This window comes from Micromys minutus, assembly GCF_963924665.1.
Source record: "Micromys minutus genome assembly, chromosome: X".
Taxonomy (NCBI): domain Eukaryota; kingdom Metazoa; phylum Chordata; class Mammalia; order Rodentia; family Muridae; genus Micromys; species Micromys minutus.
In genome coordinates this window covers 51,786,023-51,812,472 of record NC_137970.1, presented here as the reverse complement: position 1 = coordinate 51,812,472, position 26,450 = coordinate 51,786,023, and the positions used below count along the sequence as shown (strand labels likewise).

The 26,450-nt window shown below is 38.4% G+C and overlaps 1 protein-coding gene across 1 annotated transcript in view; it reads right to left on the bottom strand.

Moving 5' to 3' along the window:
• ATP7A (ATPase copper transporting alpha) overlaps positions 1-26,450 on the bottom strand; it is a 96,352-nt gene that overhangs the window by 52,729 nt on the left and 17,173 nt on the right. The window contains exon 2 of the mRNA XM_080911043.1: positions 3,439-3,576. Coding sequence (XP_080767169.1) covers positions 3,439-3,558 — 120 coding nt within the window. The 5' untranslated portion in view covers positions 3,559-3,576. The remainder of the gene's footprint in view (positions 1-3,438; positions 3,577-26,450) is intronic.

Genomic DNA, 26,450 nt, shown 5'->3' with positions numbered 1-26,450 from the left:
GGGGGAGGGTGAGGCAAGAGGACTGTCACAAGTGTGAGGCCAGCTTCTGCTACACACTGTGGCCACAGAGTGAGACCCTCATTTCAAAAGCATCTTAGTAAGTCTAAGTATGCAATGTTTGCATGTGGATCTCCACTGCTCACAGAAAAAGCATTCTGGGATTGAAACAAGCTGATCAAATTCCGAAGTGACGAATCCAAGAAGCTGAGGTGGGAGTGGGTCGTTGGGAGTGGGAGCATCTTCATGGAAGCAAGGGGAGGGGGCATGAGGAAGGAGAGAAAGGGGATAACATTTGAAATATAAATACATAAGTATTCAATAAAAATGATTTAAAAATAAAACAAACTGAACGGGAAAGAAATTCCAAAGTGATATTTACTTTCTAACAGCATTATAATAAGCACTGAATAAAAGCAAGACTACAGAAAACCTCCAAAAACTACAACTACCATCACTATAAGGTCATTTGTTAAATGGTGAAAACAAATATTAAGACACACATTGTACAAATGAGAACAAAGTCCAGCAAGAACACTACATACTGAAATTAACTCAGTAAGCTCCAGCAGTAAAAATGTGTAGCTTAATATTTAAGAAAATGGTTCTGTATATTATTGTTATTATATTAGAAATCTTCAAACAAATTATTTTTGAGCCAGAGTCTAGCTATGTGGTCCAGTTTGAACTGGAATTTGCTATGAAGGCCAGTCAACCTCATCCTAAAATTTGTCCTGCTTCCTCCCAAGCATGTCCAGGGATCTTCAACACTCTGACAAAAAAGGAGCTCTTTGTTCATTCCCTTGACCTCTATGGATAAGCTGTGGGACAGGGAGAAAGGGTGTGTGGGAAACCGGTGAAATGAAATAAAGTAATCTCAGTGCTGAGACTCTCAAAGGCTACAAGAGACAGGGGTAAGGGTCCAAACTACAGGAACAACTGAACCATCTCCACAGCTCCCTTGGTTTAGAGCCTTACCCCTATCAAACTCGGATCAGTGATCCTAGTGATGAAGAGAAATCTCTGGGGATTCTAGCTAGCTCCCAAAGATCTCTGGGGTGTGCTAGCTACCAAATGTAGCCAACTGGTAAGCTTCAGGATACTAAAAGACCCTACCTAAAAATCAAGTTGGAGAGCATTCAGGAAGACAATGGCATGGAGACATACAGCTTCCATGAGTACAGAGACATATACATTCATATATCATACATACATAAATATGTGCATTTAGTTTTTTTTAAAAAAATAAGCTTGAAACCAGACATTGTGGCACACAACTCTAACACCAGCATTTGGGAAAGAGAGGCAGGAAAATCAGTGCAAATTCCAGGCCAGCCTAGGCTACAGAGACCCTGTTTCTGAATACCAAAAGCTGGTATGGGATGGCTCAGTGGTTAAGAAAACTGACTGCTATTGCAGAGGATACTAGTTCAATTCCCAGCACCCATATGGCAGCTTACATCCCTCTGTAACTCCAGTCCAAGAGAATCTATCTGGTGCCCTTTTCTGGCCTGAAAGGCACCACTTGCATATGGTACACACATATACATATTAAGACAAAACATACACAAAAATAATAAAATAAACGATGTAATTAAAAAACAAACAAAAGGTATAGAAATGGCCATCAGCATAGAGATGTACTAGTAATTGTAATGCACTAGCAAGGGATCTCTGCCTTACTATATACTATAGGAAGGAAGGCTTAGATCAACTCTGCAGCAGGAGCACGTCTTATCAAATTCAACTAGATAATATCACCTAAACGAACAGCAAGGACTTGCCTAGATGTGGGGGTCTCTTGCATTAATCTCTCTACTTCTGTGTATCTGAAACACTTCATTAAGTAAGTATCCTTAGCCAGGCAAGATGACTTATGTTTGTAATCCTAGTACTTGGAAGACTGGAAGTGGGAAGATTGGGAGTTAAAGGATAGTCTTGGCTAAGTATCAGATTCAGGGTCAGCCTGAGCTACATAGACCATGTTTCAAACAAACAAACAAAACAATAAAAAAATGCTCTTAAGAAAACTTCAAGCAACTGGCAGGCACGGTGAACCCCATCTATACTCTTTGCACTTGGGAGGCTGAGACAGATAAATCACAAATTTGAGACTAGCTTAAGTTATGAGTCCATGACAAGCCTGGCTACACAAATAGATCTTGTCCTGCTACCCACTGTGTGTGTGTGTGTGTGTGTGTGTGTGTGTGTGTGTGTACAGTCAGCCACAGGTGACCCCTATAGTGCTGGGAAAGCTTTGTAACAGCCTGAGCTTCAGCAGACATACAGACCATGCCTATAATGCCAGAATTTCTGAAAACTGAGAAAAGACGATGTATAGTTTATGGTATAACTAGACCACAGACTGCCAGGCCAACCTAGCACAATTTTGTTTCAAAACCCCCAAAATAAATAAAAGTAAACTGCCAATCGGCTGGGCATATAGCTTAGTCATAGAGCTCTTGCCTAACGTGTGCAAGGCCCTAAGTTCAAAATGCAATACTGCCTCCCAAAAGGCAAATAACCTAAACATTAATAGCAAGTACAGCACACTGAGAAAGCTGCTGATGCTCAAAGAATGTTAAATAATAACAACGATGTATAATGTTCTATATATTCCATATCACCTGTAATCACAAAATGCCCACTATGCTAAAAGAAAGATAAACTCCTAGCTCATTCTCTGAAACTATATATTTTCATCTAGCATGAGTTAAAAGTAAATCTGGTCATGATCTATATACCTAGAATTCTACCACTTAAGGGATTGAGGCAGGAGGATCCTGAACTCCAGGCTATTTTGGGTTACACAAAAAGACCCTTTTCAATCAAAAGTTAGAAATTAGGAGTAACAAAAAGAATACATATTTTACCACAGTGGAGACCATATTTAACAGTGTTCTTTTTCTTTGCTTTTTTGGGGGGTGAGGAGTGGGGAGAGAGACTTAAACTAATCATGCTATCCAGGCTGGTCTTTAGACTCCTAGACTCCTGCCTCAACAATGTCTGACTTTCCTTCTTTAAAACAAAATTAACTGGATTAGTATTAATAATAATTATTAAATATAATAATAAATAATTATTATTTGAATAGATTATTTAGTATTGGAGTTAGCAGTGTCATATGTCAAAAGACTTTTTGTCAAATGTGCTGGTGTGATTGCTTCAATTTCAATATTAGAAGTTATTCTTTTCTTTTCTTAAAAGATTAACTTATTTATTTTATGTATGTGAGTACACTGTAGCTGTCTCCAGACACATCAGAAGAGGGCATCAGATCCCATTACAGATGGTTGTGAGCCACCATGTGGTTGCTGGGATTTGAACTCAGTACCTCTGGATTCAGTGTTCTTAACCACTGAGCCATCTCTCCAGCCCTCGAAGGTATTCTTAACAGAATTCTTGTTGATGGCATCTTACTATTTACGAAGAGTAACTTACTTTAATGTGATGTACACCATTCACTTTCCCAATCTGCTGCTCAATGGTCCGGACACAGGAAATGCATGTCATTCCCTCAACAGTGATAGTAACTGAATTTGCATCCATACGTGACTCCATTTTGATATCTTTACATTCCTGTTAGAGATAATAAAATCATTAATTTAACCATGGGATAATCTTTACTCACCATTTCCCCTAAGCCACCAATTGAAAATGTGCTAATAATAAAATATGTATTTGTCTATACTTGTTGAGGAGAAAGTTTTAAGCAACCTTTGATGAAGTAAAGAAAAGTAGATTCTATGGTCAAGCTAATCAAAAACATGCAACACTCCAAATAATAAATTTAACTTGCCTTGGGACCAACAAGATAGCTCAGCAGGTAAGGAATGTTGCGCCAACCCTGGTGATCTGAGTTCAAGACCCCAGAAACAACTACCTATAATAGTTTTCTGACATCCACACATAGGCTCATGTATGCACTCACACATAATAAATTAGCATAATATAAGAAACTTGCCCTTATAAACTATTTTCCAGATTATGAAACATATTATCGCAGGTAATATTCAAACAGTCCTACATGATTTCCACTGTCTGTCCACCTCAAACTGACCTCTCTGGCCCTCAGCCATTCACCACACATGACTGTGTGCCTGTCATGCTGCCTACCTTTGCTTTTAGCTATTTTCTTGGTTTGGAATGACTCAGAAATCTGCTTAGCTGATTTTCTGATCCCTTTAAAGGGTTGCAGCAGTAGAAAGGGTGAGGACCACTGCTATAGTACATTCACAACCCATTCAGACTCTCCTCCCTTCGAGAAACAGACTTTGACTCCCTCCACCATAAGTGTGTCTTAGACTTTGTGATGCTTCTAATGAATAGATTATGATGGACGTGACAAATATAATTTCCAAGACTGGCTCACAAAAGGCATTGTGGATTACGGGTGTGGTGGTGGTGCATCCTGTAATCTCAGGACTTGGAGGGCCATGCCAAGAGGATATCAAGAGCAGCCTGATCTGCATAAAGAATTCAAGGCCAGGCATTGGAGAGATAGCTATTCAGTTGGGAACACTGGCTATTCTTCCCGAGAGCCTGAATTTCATTCCCAGCATCCACAACCATCAGGAATTCAAGTTTCATGGAATCCAGCACCCACTTCTGCCCTTCTTGAGCACCAGGCACACATGGTACACAGACATACAAGCAGACAAAACACCCATCCACATAAAATATTTTAAAAAATAGTTCAAGACCAGTTCAACTTATATAGTAACAATTAGAGTCAAATAAATAAGAGGGGAGAGGAATGTGTGTTTGCTTATGTATACACATATGCACGTACACAAGAGAGGTCAGAGGACAACTTGTGGGAATTAATTCTGTCTTTTCACCATGTGGGTTCAAAGGAATTAATTAAACTCAGGACATAAGGCCTGGTGTCAAGCCCCTTAATGTGGCCATCTTGCTGACCCCATGTATTCATTCTGAAGCTGGAATATAATTCAAATGCTAAGAAATTCAAGTCATTCAAGTGTTTCAGTTCACTGGCTTTGATACACTGAAAAGATACACAACTATAACGATCTCACGGTTGCAGAACATTTTCATTCCCCTTGGAAAAGAAGCCCCAAGGCTAGCAAGATGGCTGAGCAAGCACAAGTTCCTACCACCAAGCCTGACAACCTGAATTCAACCCCTGAGACTCACACACTAGAAAGAGGAAATCAACTTCTCCATGGTGATCTCTGACCTTCACTCACAAGTTCACACGCGCACACACACACACACACACACACACACACACACACACACACATGCAAGATAATAAAAATGAACAAAATTCCTGCTTACTAGCAGTTTCTCCCACTCTCATGTCCTCAGTCCCTAGAAAAATATTGATATACTCTCTGTCTCTACGAAGAGACAAATAGATTCCCTCAATATGTGGGTTTTATGTCTAGATTCTTGTAGTTAGCTTATTTTCAAAGTATGTCAACAAGTTGCATATACTGACATTTCATTCTTTAATGCTCTCGATGACATCCACGGACACATAAAAGCTTTAAATTTTATGACATCTAATTTATCAATTTTTTGCTAATTGTTTATTTGTGCTGGGGATCAAATCCAGAGTTGCACATGCTAAACTCTACCACTGATCACCCCCTCATACCCTAAGTTACTTTCTTATACATGAAGACATGCAATTCTCTTAGAACCAGTTTTAAGCTCTGAGACATAGTGAACATATATCTCATGTGTTTAACGTGTAAAATTCACAGCTAATTTTAGAACAGTGTTATCACTTCATACTGAAACCCTATCCCCTTACTACCTACCGCCCTCTAACTCCTGAGGTCAACACTGTTAGTGCTAGGCAACCACAGTCTATTTTCTGTGTATACTCTTTGTTATTTCACATTATTACAAGCATGCAATATGTGACTGTTATCTTTCATTTTGCTTGTTTTCAACTTTAATCCATGTTGTAACACATAACACACCATTGCTTTTATAGTTAAATAAATAGCCTCCATTTTGATTATCCATTTGTTAGCTGATGGACATTTGAGTCATTTCTATTTTTGGTTCTTATAAATACTGAAGTTATAAATGTTGGTATAAATTTTGAAGAGTGGGCTTGCTGTGTTAAAAAACTCTGATTGATTGTCTGAGGAACTGCCAGGGCATATTCCAAAGCAGCTGTGCTGCGATAAATTCTTACCAACTGGACATGAGGATGCCAGTTTCTTTACCTCCTCAGAGACCCTTGCTGCTGACTGCTTCTTATGGTATATGTGTAGAGTGGGGTTAGTTTTATGTTTCAATACAAGGTCTTTTCCTCCCTCTCTGAATGGCTTTGAACGTGAAATCTTACAAATTAATCATCCTAAAGCTGAAATTACCCTGGCTGGGACTTTTTCCCTAGCTGTTCTAATAAGTACAAAGATAGCTCATGGTGGTTTCGATCCAGACTTCCTAATTACTAGTAATGTTGAGCATCTTTTCATGGGTTTAAACCATGAGCCCAATCAAACCTTCAAGTTACTTCTTGTTGGGTATTTTGTCACAGAAAGTAAGTAAGACAGGCCCTTTAAATGTGTGGGATTTACATATTTTGCAGATCAGAAGAGAATGTCTGAATATAAATGAAAATTACTTTAATGAGGCTGGATTAAATTACATGTCAATTTAATTACATCTCAATTAAGGTATGACAAATAAACTATGAATACATATATTTTTCTTTTGCTTTGTTTTTCAAAACTTTATTTCAATTGGACCTTACACACAAAACTCCAAAGGATTCCATCTCCCTCTTACTGCTAATACATATATATGGACAAATATGCAAATATAATTAATTTTGTGATACACGTTACATCTATCTTTAAAATTTTCAATGTCTTTATAAAATCAGGACTATGAAAAAAAAAATCAGGACTATGTATTGTAACCTGGTACTGCATTTAGTAAAATGGCTCAGGAAACAGCATATAAGTAGTTTCATATGTTATGAAAAATGTAGGCTTTGGAAAAATCACAATATCAAAGAGACAGCCTTGGCATGCAGCTATTAATAATGCTTGACTCTGAGACAAAAGCATTCAACAACACCGAGGAAATAATGTCTACTTATTAAAAGAGCTTAGTCATTCCCTAAATACAGACAGCAATGGCATTTCTACAAGAAGAGCAGCAGCATGACTAGACCATCATCTCTGACACAAAACCCAACACGTACACTGCCCAAAACCACTTCTTAAAGCTCACAGAGGCACAACCATTAGTTTTAAATTTCTGTGACATAAGGCCTCATGATTTGGAGAAGATTTCTGGATTCTTAATACATTTTCATACAGTAAAATTTCAATTCTCTTTTGGATACAGTTACATCCAGATAAATTTTTAAAACCCTTATGACAATCAAGGAAATATAAACTAACATGTATAATTGAGTATCATTTGTCAGGCAAAATTTACAGTCTGACCATACAAGATACTGATAGAGACTAATGCTACTGTTCTTCTTCATAAATTACAATTACAGACATTCTGTGGCAATATCTGGTAGAGTTAAGAATATGAATATAACATAATCCAACCTCTTCCATTCCTCTGAGATTACATGAGGGACAGCCTGACAGATGTGCTTAAAAGCATGAATGAGGTGGCGCACACCTGTAATCTCAGCACTTGGGATACAGAGAGGGGGGGGGGAGAACTGCCTAGTCCACACAGTGAGTTTCACGACAATTAGAACTATTTAGTGAGACCCTGTCAGAGAGAATAAAAAGGTGGTGGAGTATGAGAATGAAAATGAATATGTCTCACTGAAACAGTCTTCCTAATCACTGACATTCTAGAGATAACCTAAATGTGGGTGTCCATTCATGGGTAAATAAAACATAGGTTTGTTATAATGTCACATGGAAGCATGACACAGCAGTTTAAAGTGAGTGAAGTAGGACAGTGATCCGCAGTGGAAGTGGCACACAGAAGTGAGAGAGAGGATTACTGGCCTCTCAGTGAATATAAGCCAGGGGACACCACCAAGCAACCTGTGATGAAGAAGGAATCCCTTCATACAAACGTATCTGGCCCCAAATATCAACAGCACAGAGGCTGAAAAACTCTGAACTAGAGCCAGAGCAACAAGATAAAGCCCAGAATGCCCAGAATTGGGGGTGAAAAATCTTAGAAGGAATAAAAATTAAAAACATAAAACAACATTTTCTATTGTGTTCCTATGCATGCATGTCATAAACAGACACAGAGGTTGGAAAGGGCAAAAGAATATGACTGTAAGAAAGCAAAAGGGGCAATTCAACTATGTAGGTGCTCAAGTTTTTAGGTTAGACAGTGAACACATAACCATGTTAAAGGCTCTCCTCTTCCTACAGGCCTCTCATTGTAATTGGTTCTTCTTTTTCAGTCAACTTCTTGCTACGTATACCATACTAGCCTGGAATTCACTATGTAGCACAGGCTGGCCTCAAACTCACAGAAATATCCTCATTTTTGAGCTTCCCAAGTGCTGGAATACAGGAATGGAATACTCCCAACTAGGTTTTATTTTCCCCTTGAGACAGGATCTTATTTATCCCAGGCTGGCCTCAAACTTCACAGGTGGACAGTCTCCACAGTACTAGGTTATAAGCATGCGATAGCATCCCTGATTCCTTACTATATAGTTTTTCTTGAGACAAAGTCTTATTATTTAGCCTATGCTGGCCTCAAGATCATGATCCTCCTGCCTCAGATTATCAATACAATGATTTTTAAGATGAGGTCTCACAATGTAGTCCTGGTTGCCTGGAACTCAGAGTTCACCCTGCTTCTGCCTCACAAGTGCTGGGATTAGAGGTGTGCGCCACTATGTCTGGCCCTATAATAACTTTTACAGGCAAATAAAGGACCATTTTAAAAGAAAACAGTGAAGACATAGGGAATATATAGAGATTAAAAGTTAGCAACACTAAAATAATTTAGTAAGATTAACAATAAACTCAAACATAGACAGTCCAAGCCACCCATTTCTATAACATCAGAGCTGTATAAACAACAAACACCTCTTCCATGACAGAGAGAGCTACACAAAGAAACCCTGTCTCAAAAAAAAAAAAAAAAAAACATAATGTCTTTTTAGTTAAACAAATGAATAGTTTCCAGCTATTCAAACAACACTGAACTAGTTGCCTCCAGCATAGATGTACAATATTTTCAAATCAATTTAAATTCTCCTATCCATTTGCTTTCATTGAAACATAAACAGAAAAAGTACCACCCTGTTATTATATACCACACATCCCTTTCTTTTAAATTCTGTAAGATTTCGACATGAAAATAAAACCTACTCCTTAATCTGCTTTCAAAACACTGAGTGCTAACTTTCTCTCATCAGACAACTGTTATTACAGGAGGACTAGGATTCCAGATGAAACAGGTGACATTTGTAGAAGGTTTGTTTTAAAACATAATTGTTCTTCTCGTGGCTATTCCTACAAAATTAAGAGTCAGTACTAAAAGCAATATTAGTAAAGTCAAAACAGCACAGAACATTCAAGTTAAGAAAAAGTCATTTGCTTCACTAGTCCTTTTTATGACTCTTTCACTTGCCATGGCATCTTTACAAAGTCAAATGTGAGTAATATGGGTACCTCAGATTCCTACATGCCTGCATCAATGAAAAACTCAACATACATTACTCAACAATCCTGCTACATAATAATCAGGACGGTAAACTCATTTAAAATAAAGGACCTAAGACTCAGATGCCGCCACACTCACACAGCCAAGTCAGGAAGGGTTCCAGGGCTAATCATAGCATCAAAATGATTGACTTAATAGGGCAATGTTTGCAAAAGCCATAAAACAAAACCAAAGATGAAGCACTGTGGAAGAATAATAAAAAAATATATTAGTGCCCTGGAAAGAAAACAGATGGAGACAGGTTCCCAAGAAACTGATAAATATTCCTCAGGGCTCTCTGAACCCTTTTCCCACAAGCTAAACACCTACTGCCATGCCAGTAAGACTAGAGGAAGAGTGCATGTTTCCACGGAGTGTCAGACTAGTTTTGCTTTACACAGGGCAGCTATCATGACCTCAAGAAAGCAGGAGCAAATCAAATTGACTTATTTGACATCATGAAATAATCAACCCTTTTCCAATCCTGTTATGACTTAAAAACAGACTTGGTCCAGCTGTCTTAGAATCTAAGAAGGTTGGTGGTTGGAATGCACTCTCCTATCAGAATAATGACCTGATTCAAGATTGCTATATACAACTTGTAGGCAATTCAAGGACTTCCTGTAATAATATTTTTGTCACTGTTTTTCAGTTCTGAGGACCTTACCATTAATCAACACAGCTAGTGCCCAACACATGATTCTTCATGAGGGAATACCTACTTTAAAATCCCAAATCATACATGCAACATTAAATATCTATGAAAACAAACACTGCCAAAATTTAACTATTCATATAAAGTTGAAAAAAACTATGTTTCATATTTGTTGGTTGGGAAGAAGTAAAGTATAAAACATAATGAAACTAAGTGTGTTTGATGCACACCTTTAATCCCAGCACTTGGGAGGCAGGTGCAGATGGATCTTTGTGAGTTCAAGGCCAGCCTAGTCTATACAGAGAATTTCAAGACAAGTTAGGACTACACAATGAGCCTGTCTCAAAAACAAAACAAAAATGACAAAGTTTGCTGAGGTCTGAAATAACAACTATGACAAGATACTTTAAGTATGCCATTAATTTAATAAAAAATAGCACTACATCGATAATGATAGTAATTGTTTTACCAAACACAAAAATCTATTAAACTTTTTTTGATCCTATGACTCAGAGATGACTGCAGATGTTGATGGAAAGACTGTAAGGGCCAGAGGAACAGGAACTTGGCTGTGAAATGGTGTCTCCTAGAAACATCAGAAAAGCTATACCCATGAAATCCCACCAATGTGGATGCCTAAACATGAGCTGAATGGAGATGGTACCAATAGATATGCCAAAATGGACAGGGCAAAGGCCTGTATTCTACAACTGAGCAACATCCCCATCCTTAATAGTGATAATCATTTAAAAGTCTTGGGCTGAAGAGATGATTCAATAGTTAAGAGCACTGGCAGTTCTTCCTAAGGAACTGGGTTCAATTCCCAGAATCTGCATGGCAGCTTACAACCATCTGTAACTCCAATTCTAGAGGATCTGATGCTATTTTCTGGCATTCACATATATATAGTGCCATTCACACACATATATATATATATATATGGTGCCATATTCATAGGAAGGCAAGCACAGTGATGTTCACTTGTAATCCCATTACTGAGGACAGAGAAATTTCTGATGCTCACTGGCCAAACTGCTTAGCCTCATCATCAAGGCCCAAGCCCCACTGAGTCCCTGACTCAAACAACAAGGTGGAAAGAGCCTAAGAAACAGCGACCAAAGTTACAGTCTAACCTCTATATCTCACACATGACAGGGGCACAAATGAACATTCAAATATGTGTATGCTTTTAATGCCAGCACTCAGAGGCACAGCCAGGAAGATCTCTGATTTTGAGGCCAGGCTGAGTGAATTCCAGGACAGCCAAGGCTACATAGAGAAACCCTATCTCAAAAATTCCCCCAAAAAACAAAGAACAAAAAGAAAATTAAGCACAACAGGCCAATGTGCTCACTAAAGATGTACACAGGGGAAGTAACTATGTGAAAAGATGCTCTTCCCAGCATTCTCAAGGTTGAGGTGAGAGGATCCTGAGCCCGAGGGCAACTCTTTCTCCATAACCAGACCCTGTCTCCAAAAGGGGGCTTCCTTAATTTACAGACAACAAAGAGGGTCAGTACAAGGGCTGAAATCTTGGTTTTCCTAGTATATGGACGGAAAACTGAAGAGAATGATGCAAATGTCTAAGAGATGTGCCTCTGAAACTCACTTAAACACACGAAAAAATTTCAACAATTCCATACAATGCTCATGGTGCATGTGTGAGTGTGTGTGGGTGTGGTGTGTATGTGCATGCATGTGTGTGTCTTAATTTTGAAGACAAAATAAGATCTTTCACTAAACCTGAAGACCACTGTCTTGAGTAGACTAGTTAGCCAGCAAGTTTCCAGGATCGTTTGGTCTCTGCATCCCAGAACTGAGGTTCCAGGTACATGCCACCACACCTGGCACTTATGTGGGTTCTTGAGATCGAAATTCAGATCTTCATGCTTCACTGAACCGTGGCTCCAGCCCCCACAACTGCATAAAAACATTCTGAACAGGAAAACTGAACATCAAGAGTCAGAATGAAGAAAAAATTCTAGAAAACATGAAATCTAATGAATGAGAAACCAATCTAATTATGTACAGTCCTCATATGAAAGCTAGTGGAAGGAGCTATCACGCTATTTTGGAGATAATGATAGGTTTGCATGCTCTGTTTAACCAAAAGAAAAAAAAGTTTTGATCAGTCAGGCCTTAAAAAGAGGATAATAGGCCAGGCTGAAGATATTGAGAAGTCTGAAGAACTCAGCAACCGGCTTGCCACACTTTTTAACAGCCAAGATGGAATCTGAAATTCAAAAAGGAATAAGAGGAGGAGGAGAAAGAAGGAACCAGAATGGGGAATTGAAGCAAAGAGAAGAAAAACCAAAAAAGCTACATGGGACATTACATGGCCTTGGAGAGCTCGTGAGTTCTGCAGACTGGTGTGCTTTAATTTACCAAAAAAGATTTTTCTACTAAACTCACAGCATAAAATCAATTTTGCTCTTCATCTGTTTGGTGTACCTACCACAGTCTTTGAGGGCTTTCTTGTCTGCTCTTGGCATAACTGCATTTTTCTAGAATAGTGGGGTAGGATATATGAATGTTAGAGAGACAAATAGGTGTTGTGCTTGTGTGGGTGTATACATGTGTGCACATGAGTGGAGAACAAAGGTTGACATCGGGTATCTTTCTCAATCTCTTTGCACGTTTTTATTTTCGATACAGGGTTTCTCAAGGGTCAAGACACTCAATGATTCAGCTAGTTAGGCTATCTGGACAATGAGTTCCCCGGACATGCCCATTTCTCCCCCATATCACTGAGATTACAAACACATGCTGCCTGGCCTTTGTATGTACAGAAAGCACTCCACCTAGCCATGCAATGGCAGCGCATGACTTTAGTTTCAGTACTGGGGAGGCAGAGGCAGGCAGATCTCTGAATGTCAAGGGCAGTCTGGTCTGCAGAATGGGTTCCAGAAAAGCCAGGGCTACACAGAGAGAACCTATTTTTAAAAACAAAGTAACAAACCAGAAAGCACTCCCATCAAATGAGCTATCTCCTCAGCCCATGAGGCTGTGATTTTAACACAGGCTTTTGTGGGCTAGGGATGTGGCTCATTTAGCAGAGAGGGCACAAAGTACTGAGTTATATTCCTAGAACTGCACAAACCAACTGGGCATGGCCCTTAACTCCAGAACAAGGGAAGTGGAGGCAGGAGGATCAGAAGCCCAAGGTCATCCTCAAGTTCATAGTGAGTCTGAGACCAGCCGGGATAATATGACCTGCCTTTAAGGAGAAAGAGATAATGCTAACTTTTGTTCATACTGATTTTAATCATAAATACAAAATTCCCAATTATTCCTGCAACGGCAGTGGGGTGGGACTTCATTATGCTCTGGGTTCATTGGGTTCTCAAGCAAGGCAAGCTGACCATCATTTATGTTGATTCTATAAGCAATCTAATCACCTACTAAGAAATTCCTTTTCTGGCTAAGTGAGTCAGCCTTACTTTATGTTGCTGCAAACAAGAACCAAGCCTAATAATACTGTGCAGTAAACAGCAGGTGGCCATTAAAACCAAGGATATAGATCTCTACTTTCATGCAGAGAAAATATTCAGAACACTTTAAGTGAAAAAAAAAAGTAACATTCACTCTTTTGTAAGTTCTCTTAAACACCCTCCAGCAATTTAGTGATCTCGCTTCTAACAGTGAATGTTGAGGTTCCCACAGAGGCTACTTGAATTCACACTCCACATTCCGCCAGAACGGTCAGCACACTCACAGAGCTGGGCCTGACCTTCAAGCTCTTTGTGCCTGCTGACCTTCTCACGATTGTGGGATAAAATGAAATACTATGTAAGCTAACAAAATAAGAACATAAGAGAGATTTGTTCCCCATATGAGAACAAACGTGAATACTTTAGAATCCATTAGTAAAGGCAAGCAGTAACGTTACTGCTTAAATAGCTATATAAGATCAACTTTACAATCTGGAAGAATTCTGACATCTTAAATTTGCTTTCTTTTAGTACAGCGATTCTTAGTCTGTGGGGTGTGTCCTCTTTGACAAACCTCTATCTCTAAAAATATTTAAATTATGATTCGTAACAGTAGCAGAATTAGTTATGAAGTAGCAATGAAAATAATTTTATGACTGGGGTCCCCACAACATCAGAAAGTGTATTAAGGGGTCACAGCGTTAGGAAGGTTGAAAACCACTGGTTTAATATAACCAAATGAGAAAGTAGCAAACAGGAATGAAACGTCAGTATTGTTTATGACAAAGAAAATGACACATGCTGGGGAGGACACACAGTGGTCAAGAACACTGGCTACTCTTCCAAAGAACCTATGTCAGTCCCGGCACACAAGGAGGCTCCCAAACTTCTATAACTCCAGTCCTAGGAAATCCAATACCCTCTTCTGGCTCGTCAGGGCACACCAGGCACACACATGGAGCACAGACATACATGTAGGCAAAACAAATCAAACAAAATAAATAACAAAAGATAATAAAAACAACTAAAAAATTAAAAGACAACTGAAGATTTTTAATGGATCCAAACACAAAGAAAAGGTGTTGGCTCTGCATATAAATACTATTAAATAAATGAATGTATGTTTTAGGGTTTGTTTGTTTTTTTTTTTTTAATAAGCTTTGCCAGGCATTTTGACATATGCCTGTAATGCCTGAATTTGCAAAGTGAAGGCAGAAGGATCAAGAATCCAAGGTCAACCTCAAGTCAGTATAGTATGTTCTAAGCCAGCCTATGCTTTAATATATTTCAAAAAAATCTTGGGCTGGAGAGATGGCTCAGCAGTTAAGAACATTTACTACTGCTCATGCAGAGGAGCCTGGTTCAGTTTCCAGCACCTACATGTTTGCTCAAAACCATCTGTTAACTCTAGTTCCAGGGAAGCTGATGCTCTCTTCTCTTCTCTGAGGGCTCCTGCATATGTGCCCCCTACACATACACACACGCACACGTGCACACATACAGCTCCACTATGTACATACACCACATTCTCCATTTATCTAAGAAAGCCAGTAAAATGAGATTAAGGTGTGACCTTATTTATTGTGTTTTACCCTCTTTGGGTTATTGCTCATTTCCTAAACCTGGCTGACGAGCCTTCCTGTTGAGTCTATAAGCAGTCTAATAGCCTACCAATAAATTCCCTTTGGATTCAGTGAGTCAATCCACTTATGTCCCTTCTACCTTTAAACTACTGTGAATAATGCTATGATGAATAGCTGTATCTAAATATCTGTTCAAATCTCAGTTTCTAATTTGTTTGGTGTGTGCCCAGAATGAGAACTGGTGATTCATGTGGTAACTGTGTTTAGTTGTTAAGGATTCCCCTAAACTATTTCCACCATGACTGGGCATACTACACTTTACTAAAATGCACTAAGGTCTTGGCTTCCCCACATCCTCATCCGAGGGTTTATCTATACTGGTTGTCAAGTAATATGCTTTGGTTTTACATCTCAGAAATTTCAAAGAAAAATGAACAATCAAAACTAAAATATGGTAGACATGGTAGTATATTCAGGGATACGAAGAAACCCTGCATTTAGAAAAAAGAACTAAAATATGAATAAAACAAAGAGGTATACATTTGATTAACAGTCATTTCCTTTGTTATATAATATAAATATAATTTCATTTATTCAATGATGTTCAAAGTTGTTCAAATTTTCAACTTCCAGTCAAAAGACACAGGCCAGTAAACTGGTTAAAAACATAGGCAAAATATGCATTTCCTCTAACAAGTATCTCACTGGCAAAGAGTGAAAAGACTAAAAACGTTACTCCAAGCAAACAGACCTCAAACAGCTACACTAAATCTAACAAAGCAGACCTCAAACCAAAATTAGTAAGAAGAAATAAGTTAAATTTAAAAGGTCACATCCTGAGGTAAACAATCTACCAAGAGGAGGTAGCAATTCTAAATATATACAAATCAAATAAGGGCACAGCCAATTTAATAAAAACAAATACTACTGGACAGAAAGGCACTGCGACACAGTAAAACTGTGTGACTTCAATGCCCCCCTTTCACCGGTAGACAGGCAATACAGACAAAATACAAACATCCAAAACAAATTACTCTGTAGATCCACTTGTCCTAAAATATGGTTTTACAGAATTTATTCCGATGGCTACAGAATATAGTCTTCCCAGCAGCCCATGGAACATTCTTTAAAATAAAAACATATTTTAGGACATAAAGCAAGTCTCAACAAATACAAAAAAAGTGAGGTTGGCAGGACACACCCTCCACACCACACCCCGCACACACACTTCCTCCCTCCCTCTTCCCCTTCCTCCTGCTCCCTACCCATGAGCATGCTAACTTCTGCTATTGCCACAGTTTCTGGGCCAGACATATCTCCAGAGTCCTCTAGATGCTTTGGTTAGGTCAAGGTTGTGACAGATTCACTATGCCATATATTTGATGCTGTCCATCCCATGCTATAACCATCAACTGACAGATCTTATCCATTTTTCTCTCTGTGGACTTGGGATCTAGGCACTATCCCTCCAACAACTCCCCAGACATGTGGACTAAACTACAGCCCACATCCCCAGAGGACAGAATCATAAGAAACCTTTTATACTTCTACCAGGACAAGTAATGTAAGGCTAGGTATCCCCACAAAAATAGACTATCTTCAAGCTGATACATCCACTGGCATTTATGGTGGCTGTGCCAGTGTTAGAATACAGAACAGAATCCATATTACAAGAACGTGAAAAGGTCTAGAAACACCATGGATCTCTTCAAAGAGTAGTTGCACAGGAGTATCCTAATGTAGCCATCGTTGACCACCCCAAACTAGAAAACCTTTGATTCTTTAGACTCACTTATTTCAGTGATTCCAAGTGAAATGAGCTAAAGTATAACTACATTGTGATACTTGGTCTTGATTAGCAACTTGTTAGGACTCACAATCATTATGGAATCCCACCTCTAGATATATCTGAGACTATTTCCAGGAATGTTGAAGAGGAAGGCCCACTCTAGATTTAAGTGGCACCATTTCATAGGCTGTTTCAGAATGAATAAAAAGGGGAAAGGAAGCTAAGCACCAGCAATGTCTCCTCTGATTCCTGACTATGCCTTATGCTGGGATGCTCTGTACCTCAAACTGTGAATCAAAACAAAAATGTCTGTCCTTATGTTGTTTTGTCAAGTATTTTGTCATAGCAATGATCATTATAAACTCCAAGACAACAATATTTTCCAAATTTCTAAAGTGAAAATTGTAGTAAAAATTTTGGTTTCTTTAACACCAAATTATGTTATGTGAGTATGTTTTGTTTAAATCCCAGCTGTGAGAGAAGAGGCTGCTTCACAGCAGGTGATTATGATTTGTCTCATGCACTAGCAGGGGCACTTGATGTGACAGGTCAGGTTGGTACCCACAAAAAGAAGGTGTGAGGGTAGGACAGAAAGGAGAGGGACCTATGATCAAGATATAAAATGAATAAATAAAAAATTTAAATTTTTAAAAAGAGGATATGGTATGACAGGATAAAAGGTAATTATTGAATCTACTAGTCTCTAATAGTTTATACTGGTATGGATAGTTATATATTGATAGAAATACAAGGTCAATCTTTACCAACACCACATCAGATAGAGGCCTAATATCCAAGGTGTAAAAGGAACTCCAAAAGCTAGACACCAGAGAATCAAATAACCCTATTAAAAAATGGGGTACAGAGCTAAACAACTCATTTTCAGTTGAGGAACACCGAATGGCCGAGAAACATCTGAGGAAGTGCTCGACATCCTTAGCCATCAGGGAAATGCAAATCAAAACAACCCTAAGATTCCACCTCACACCAGTCAGATTGGCCAAGATCCAAAACTCAGATGACAGCAGATGCTGGCAAGGCTGCGGAGAAAGAGGAACACTTCTCCACTGTTGGTGGGGTTGCAAGCTAATATAACCACTCTGGAAATCTGTCTGGCGATACCTCAGAAAATTGGATATAGTACTACCTGAAGACCCAGCTATTCCACTTCTGGGCATATACCCCAGAGACACTTTAATACACAACAAAGATATATGCACCACAATGTTCATAGCGGCTCTATTTATAATAGCCAGAAGCTGGAAGGAACCCAGATGTCCTTCAGAAGACGAATGGATACAAAAATTGTGTACACAATGGAATACTACTCAGCCACCAGAAACAATGACTTAACCAAATTCTTAAGAAAATGGCTGCATCTAGAGAAGATCATCCTGAGTGAGATAACCCAGTCACAAAAGAACAGACATAATATGCAGTCACTGATAGTGGGATGCTAACCCCAGAGGCTTGCACTCCCCCAGAAACAACTCACAGACTGTATGAAGTCCAAGAAATAAAGAAAACAAAAAATATACATATATTCACAAAACAAGAAGACTTTGACTATTTCCATGTTGCGTTTTGTTTTGCATGTACTATACGCTTATTGCAACCAGTAGGTTTTCAATGCATACTGTCAAGCCCTTGAAAAAAATCAAGTACTGACTAAAAAACATATTCACATGGTTTTATGTAAAATTTATTTTAATGTCTGAAAAAACAGTACTGACAAAAATGTATAATTTTAAGCAAAAAATGTTTAAAATCTTTACATTTATCTTTGTTTTGCAAAATAAAGTCGTTTAAAAAAAGTGAAAAAAAAAAGAAATACAAGGTCATTTTGTTCAACTCTTAATGTATTGTACACATGTAACTCATTTAAAAATGTAAAGTTCTACTTATGAAAGCTATTGTTGCTATTTGGAATAATTAGAAATGCAAGTTAGTAATTAGTCAACTATAAATAATCTTACTTGTTGGCTTATTAGGTACTAGTTTAGTTAATTATAGAAATAAGGGGTTTCTTTTTTGTCTCTACGTTTTCAAAGTTCAGCAGATAATAGCTAGAAACAAGCAATGTTTGCTATTCAAATATACTATAAATAGATCTACAGAATGTGGCATTTAAGATGTTCTAATAATTAAGGTGGGGCTACAATTGGGGTGTAAAGTAAATAAATTAATGAATGAAAAGAACAATAAAAGGCTTTTCTGATAGAGACATCTGCCATTGGAAACACCCCCAATCTACTTCAGACATCTTGGGCACCAAAGGACCTCCACATGGAGTTTGCTTCATTTGTGACCAAGATAGCCACTGGGCAAAAAACTGCCCTCAGCTCAAATGCTGACTGCAGGCTGTCCAAACTGTGGGCAAGCAGGACACTAGAAATTCAACTGCTCAACTTCAACTAGGTAGGCCAGTTCTTCAAAATTCTTGCTTCACAGATAAGTCTGGCAGATGTTCTAAACCTACTATTAGACAAAGAATTATTAAGGACCTCTGAAAGAGGGAAAATAAGCTTTTCCAAGAGATAAGCTCACTAACATTAACCAATACAAAGTGGCCAGGGATGAAACACACAGACAACAAAAATGGACTCAGCAGGCTGTATGTATATATTTATGCATAGTTATACATATATATATGTAATAATAATAATAACCAATGAAAAAGAGACTCAATTTAGAAATGAGGGGTGAGACTTGAAAGGTTGAAAATGATATAATTATATTTGAATTTTAAATGTATAAAAATAAAAGTTATAATTTTTTAAAAGAATGTGATTAACTGAGTTGCATAATGTCTATATATTTAGCTATAACACATACAGACATAAAGAATGAACTTAAGAGATTAGACCTACAGATCACAGATCTTGATAATAAATGTATATAACTCCACTTTACCACTTATTATGATGAAAATTTTTGTATGCAAACTTTTCATTTGGAATGTGAATAGTCTCTGACTCTGTACAATTGTATCATACATGTGATTTATTTTAAATTACACATTTTTATTGACAGTAAAAACTCAAGAATTACATCTATATCTGTCTTTTCTGCCTCCAATGCCACCATGATACCTGTGATGATTTGAAAGAGATGGCCTGGTAGGCTTAGTCATCTGGGAGTGGAACTGCTTGGGAAGGATTAGGTGGTGTGGCTTTGTTGGAGGAGGTGTTACAGAAAGTGGGCTTTAAGTTTTAAAAAGTCCATACCAGTCTTTCACTCTCTTCCCACTGCATGAAGGTCAGGATACAAGACACGCAGGTACTTCTCCAGCACCTACCTGCCTACCACCACAATATCTGCCATGATGATAATGAATTGACCTGCTGAAACTGTAAGCAATCCCCCAATAAAATACTTTCCCTTACAAGTTGTTTTGGGTGATGATGTCTTGTCACAGCAATAGAACAGTAATTAAGTGCCTATGAAAAAGCTTTTAGAATAAAGGGACCAACATTAGAAGTGAATTTCACTCTTGACTAGACCCACCCATAAAAATTAAATCATGTATTATAAATTTTAAACACTTCCTCCAAGAGAGAATCAGTGAATGGAAGAGCTGGGAAGCAGGATGGAGTGATTTTAATTACCCAAAGGAATATGGGCAAAGTCACTCTAATATCTTAAATGCCTTTTTCCATGGAAATATTTTACCAAAAACTGTTTTTAAAACAATTTATTCATTTTTATTGTATATGTGTAAATGTTTATCTGCTTGCATCACCTGTATGCCTGTAGCCTGTGATGATCAGAAGAGGTGGGTCAGAAGAAGATCCCCCGGAACTGGAGTTAGTGATAGTTGTGATCCACCATGTGGGTACTTGGAACAAAATCTAGGTCTTCTGCAAGAGCAGCAAGTGATCTTAACTGATGAGCAAGTTCTCAAGGCTCTCAAAAACATACAAAGGACTATAAGCTATGTGAATGGTTATAAGTAGTGGCTAATGACAAAAAGTACAAATTATGTTACTTCCCAATTAAAGGACTGAAAAATAAAGCTTAAAATTAATTTATCTGGAACACTTTGTTTGAATTCATAAATAAAGTTTAAGAATAAAAAATAAAAAATATGAAGCTCATTAGTTGAAATTCTGTAAGAAATCTAATCTACAACCTCAGAAATATAGGATTTTAAAATAAGTTTTCTTTAATATTTCATTGCATGGGGGGGGGGCACACTCACATGTATCCTATGCCATGTGTGTGATAGTCAGAGGACAGCTTATAGGAATCTTTTCTCTCCTTCTATCATATGGGTCCCAAGGATCACACTCAGGTCAACAGGATAGGTGGCCCCTTTACCTATTAACCCATTTCATTGGTCTCATGACATAGGTATTCAATAAATGCAACAGGTAAATCTCTTATCTGAAGACAATGTTACACTGAGACCACAGAATAAAAAGAACTTGGTCACCTTTTGACATTTCCAGTGGTGACAGCATATACTAAGAAATATCAACTCCTTATTTCTCTGTTGACCTACTGAGGTAATTTGGCAAATTACCTTTCTGCTACCACTTAGCTCTATAATTCTGGGCAATTAGATATGTTGGCCTACAGGGACTCTGACCTACAAACATAGCATAAAGAGCTGTCATACCAGATGGACATTAAACACTAAGCAACTAAATACATTATCTAAAATATAGGTTAAGAAAAATTTAAGAAGTCAAAAATAATTAGCCTACATTAGCCTACTATAAGGAATGGCATAAATGGAGAGTTGGCTCAGCAGTTAAGAGCACTGTCTGCTACTGAAAAGATCCAGGTTCAACTTCCAGCAACTACATGGTGTCTTGCAACCATTTGTAACTCTAGTTCCAGGGGAATCCAAAACCTTTCTGGCGTCATCTTTGAGAGCAGCAGACATGCACATAGTGTACATACATATAAAATAATAAATCTACAAGATATTCTCTTACTCACATGCACGCCCACTCACAGACATATACATATATAAATAGACCTTTTAAACCGAACGAGAGGGCTGATAATGTGTCAAAAAGGAATTGTATTGGTGCTGCTGGTACTAAAATAATGAGCAGAATGGGACTCGATAATCTTTACATGTTTAACATTTTTGGAGGCAGGGTCTCAGGTAGCCCAGGCAAAGTACAAACCACTCATTTGAGGGTTTTCTGAACTTCCTTTCTCTACTTTCAAATGTGCTGGGATTACAAAGTCCTTCACCATCTCCAGTTTCTGCGCTGCCAGAGGGTCAACCCTGGGTCTGGTACATCCTAGGTAAGCACACTGCCAACTGACCTATACCCTGACTCCTGTGTAAGGTGTTCAACATTAAATTTCTAACAGAAGAACCAAAGATAATGGGAAATATACAGTGTATTCTTTTTAACTCAATTCAACATCAACAAATTCCAATAAATCTGTCATGGGCAAAAGAACTAGTAACATCCTGCTGTTTTTGGTGACTAAGGTCTTGGGTTTGTTTTAACATGCTTAAAGATAATCAAAGCAACTTTCTGCCCATTCTTTCCAGACAGAAGACCCTGAACCTTACAAATTTATGACATTGTTACACTGTTTCCAGAGGAAGATATTCTGTTAGCATAATATTCTTACCTAATAAACAAACATGGTTGTAGACACGCATCAAAAGGTATTTTATATTTAACCTTAACATGTGATGTCATTCAAGAGAACTTCAATACAAGAAAAAAAAGTGGAAAAAATCAATTGCTAAAGTGTATTTTAAAGATATAAATGAATTTTTAAATCCTCTTATCTTTTATTTACTTATTTTGTGTGTATATGGATAAATGTGAGCAAAATGCCATGACATGGGTGTGGAGGTCAGTTCTGGAACTCCAACTCTGACACCTCACCAGGCTTGGTAATGAGTGCTTTTACCTAACAGGGCAAACAAAAGTGGGGCTAGAGATGGCACTCAGTAGAGGGGAGGGAGGCCTCAGGTTTCACCTCCAGTGCCACAAAAACAAAGCAACTTTTATCTCAAGAAATAAGAACCTACCATTTTATAAAACTGTTGTATGAAGGCTGGAAACATAGCTCAAAGTTAAAGTACTTCGTGCCTAGCATGCATGTGGCCCTGGGTTCAGTCCCCAGTGACAGAAAGTATTATTGCATGGTAGTCTATTGTGTGAACGTCATATTTCGTTTCAACAATTCTTTTTCAATTACCATTTAAGGCTGTTTTCAGTTCATTCCTCCTCCAAACATTGTTTTGATGAACATCCTTGTATATAATCTTTATTTTAGACAAAATTCCTGGAAGTAGAAGTGATAAATCACAGAGTATATACACTAAAACTTTGATAAACAGTGCCCTACTGACCTTAGCAAAAGTATACCAATTTATATTCCCACTAACAGCTCATAAAAATGGTTAGAGCCAGATGTGGTGCATGCCTGGAATCTGAGCACTTGAGAAGTTAAGGCTAGAGGATTAGTACAAATCCAAGGCCTGGCCGAGTTACATCCTGTCTCAAAAACAAGTCTTTGGAATTCAGGCCAAGTGATGCATGCCTGAGACCCCAGCCCTGAGAGAACAAGGCCTCAAAAGATCGTGCCTCAAAAAAGTGATTTTTTTTTGGAGACAATGCTTTGCTGTATAAACCATGCTGGCATTAGACACAAAGAGATTCGCCTCCTTCTGCTTCCCCAGTAGCAGGTCTAATAGTGTGTGTGCCACAATGCCCAGCCCTGATTAGTACTTCTTAAAGCTTCTGTTACTACTACCAACCCATCCTCCAGAAAGAGGCATCCTGCCTGCTAGCAATTTAGCATAGTAGCTATTTTCTCACAGTAAGATTGACAGGTTCTTTGTTTGGTTGTTTGGTTGTTTTTGCTTTCCAGGACTAAGGATCATACCCAGGGCCTATCATGGAAAAGGCACTATATATTTTTTAATTTAATTAATTTTAAATTTTGTTAATCTGTTCTATGAAAAATCTTCATCTACTGATCTTTACCTCTGGTAACTTGAGACTTTCTAACATTTGAATTTCTGCCCATAAGTTGCCTATTTATTACCATTATTCCCTTTTTGTTGTTATTTTGGAACTTGCAATATGACCAAGTAGCCATGGAGTTCAGAGATCTCACTTGCTTTGACTCTGAATGCTCTGGTTAAAGGTGTGTGCCACCATGTGCCACCATGTCTGCCCTCCACCATACACTTTTATCATAGTTTTAAATTAGCATACAAAGCAGTGAATGGGCTTCATTCTGAAATTTTCATACACACTTTATTGTTGTTGCTGTCCCTCTCTTGTGCCCCTCCCCCATCTCCCTGCTCTCAGTTCCACTGCCAGGACTGTCCTCTCCACTTTCATGTCAAATGTATACTGTTATCTCCTTCTTCAAGACCTTTTTCCTTTGTTAGGGTCCTTTTCTATTTCCATGATCCGTGCTCACATATACTCTATGTATATCACACACATAAATATTTAAAGCTAGAGACTGTATGAGCGAATATGTAGTGTCTGTCTTTCTGAATCTAGGTTACCTCACTGAATAATATAATTTCCTAATCCATCTACAGATTTGCTACAGATTTCATGATTTCATTTTTTCCCTAACTGAATAGACTTCTATTGTGTGTATGTACCATATACATCTGCTGATGGACATCTAGGCTGACTCCAATATCTAACTATCTCAAAAACTAAAGTACAACTACCACATAACCCAGTTACACCACTCTTGGGCAAATATCCAAACAACTCTAAATCTCCCACAGAGATTGCTCATCCTCATTTACTGATTACCCATGCACTGTTCTTGTGTTTACCTGCTATAGACATGAAAAATACCTTTGTCATTCTTATTGTTGACATGTTGAAACAGTGTCTTGTTTATCTTTTTATCTCTTTCTGGATTCCTTTCACTTTTGCAGCTTTTAACTTGCATCATGACTCCGGCATTCTGTCTGGAAGGCTTTCCCTACCCCAAGTCTACACTAACATGTGCTGATTCTTTTTCCTGGTACCGTTTGTACTTCACATAGCAATACTAAACTAACCTAGAATTGGTTTTAGTTAAGTTCCTAACATAGGAAACTCTCCCATCTCACATTATGAATTGCTTGTCCCAAAGCCATTTGTTAAGGAAGCTAGTTGTTTCTCCGTGTCTGAAATGTTTTCACTATTGTATATGTTAAAATCTTATTTATAGTGATGTCTTCTTTGCTGTACCTTTGCATCTGGACGGATTGCTCAGTGGTTAGAAGCACATATTGGCCTTCCAGTGGACCAGGGTTTTATTCCCAGCATCCACATCAGATGGCTCTCAACAGCCTTTAACTCTAGTTCCAAAGAATCAGATCCAAAAGAAATTAGGGACAAATGACTATCTGTGGTACTTATTAGTAAACAAGCTGGCCTCTGGGCTCTCTTAGCATCCCACAGAACTGTTACCAAGTCCCTGCTGACCTCCTACATCTTCTCACCCCCACCTACTCTAAACTCCTCCGGCTCCTGGGCTTCCAGTGTCCTAGTTTCTCATTCCTATGAAACCCTGCCATCTTGGCCATGTGCTCTCTTCATGCTCTCTTTTGTTTTCCTCTCTTCTCTTCCTCTCTCACTCTCCTCCCACCTCTCTCCTCTCATAGCTAAGACAAGTCTGCTGACCATGATCAGTTTACTACTTTCTCTCCTTGCTCTGGACCCTTCTAGTGGCCTCTGGCTATACCCTCATATCTACAACAAATACCTTCCATTCAACCATAACTTAGAGGGGTCATACCCTCACATCACACACAGAGCATCTAACATCTCTGGACTCCATGGACAGCCACACTCATGGGGCACACAGACACATACACAGAATTTAAAATAAATCTTTTTTTTTTAAAGAGACATAGGTACCTTGCTCAGCTTTAATCAGAGAAGCTTCCTCCAGCAGCAGATGAGAACACAGAAACCAAGAGCCTCTTTTATGCAGAGGGAGAGACCTTTTAACACTCAGCCCTAAATGGAATGTATCCATTAAATCCCTCCCCTTAGGATTCAGAGAATCCCACAGAAAAAGGGCAGAAGGAATGTAAAAGCCAGATGGGATGGAGGAAACCAAGGCCTCTAAATCAACTTGATCAAAGCTCTTAGGAACTCACAGAGCCTGAGGCAGCATGCACAGGGTCAGCATCAGGTCCTCAGTGTGTATTACAGCTTCCTGTTCAGTATTTTCATGGTATTCCGGAGTGTGGGAATGAGCGGGTCTTGGATTCCTGTGTCTTCTCTTGGGCTCTTTTCCTTCTGTTTGTTTATCTTGTTCAACTCTGATGTGATAGTATTTATCTTATATTTTACTTGTTATATTTTATCATTATCCCTTGGAAGCCAGTTTGTGTT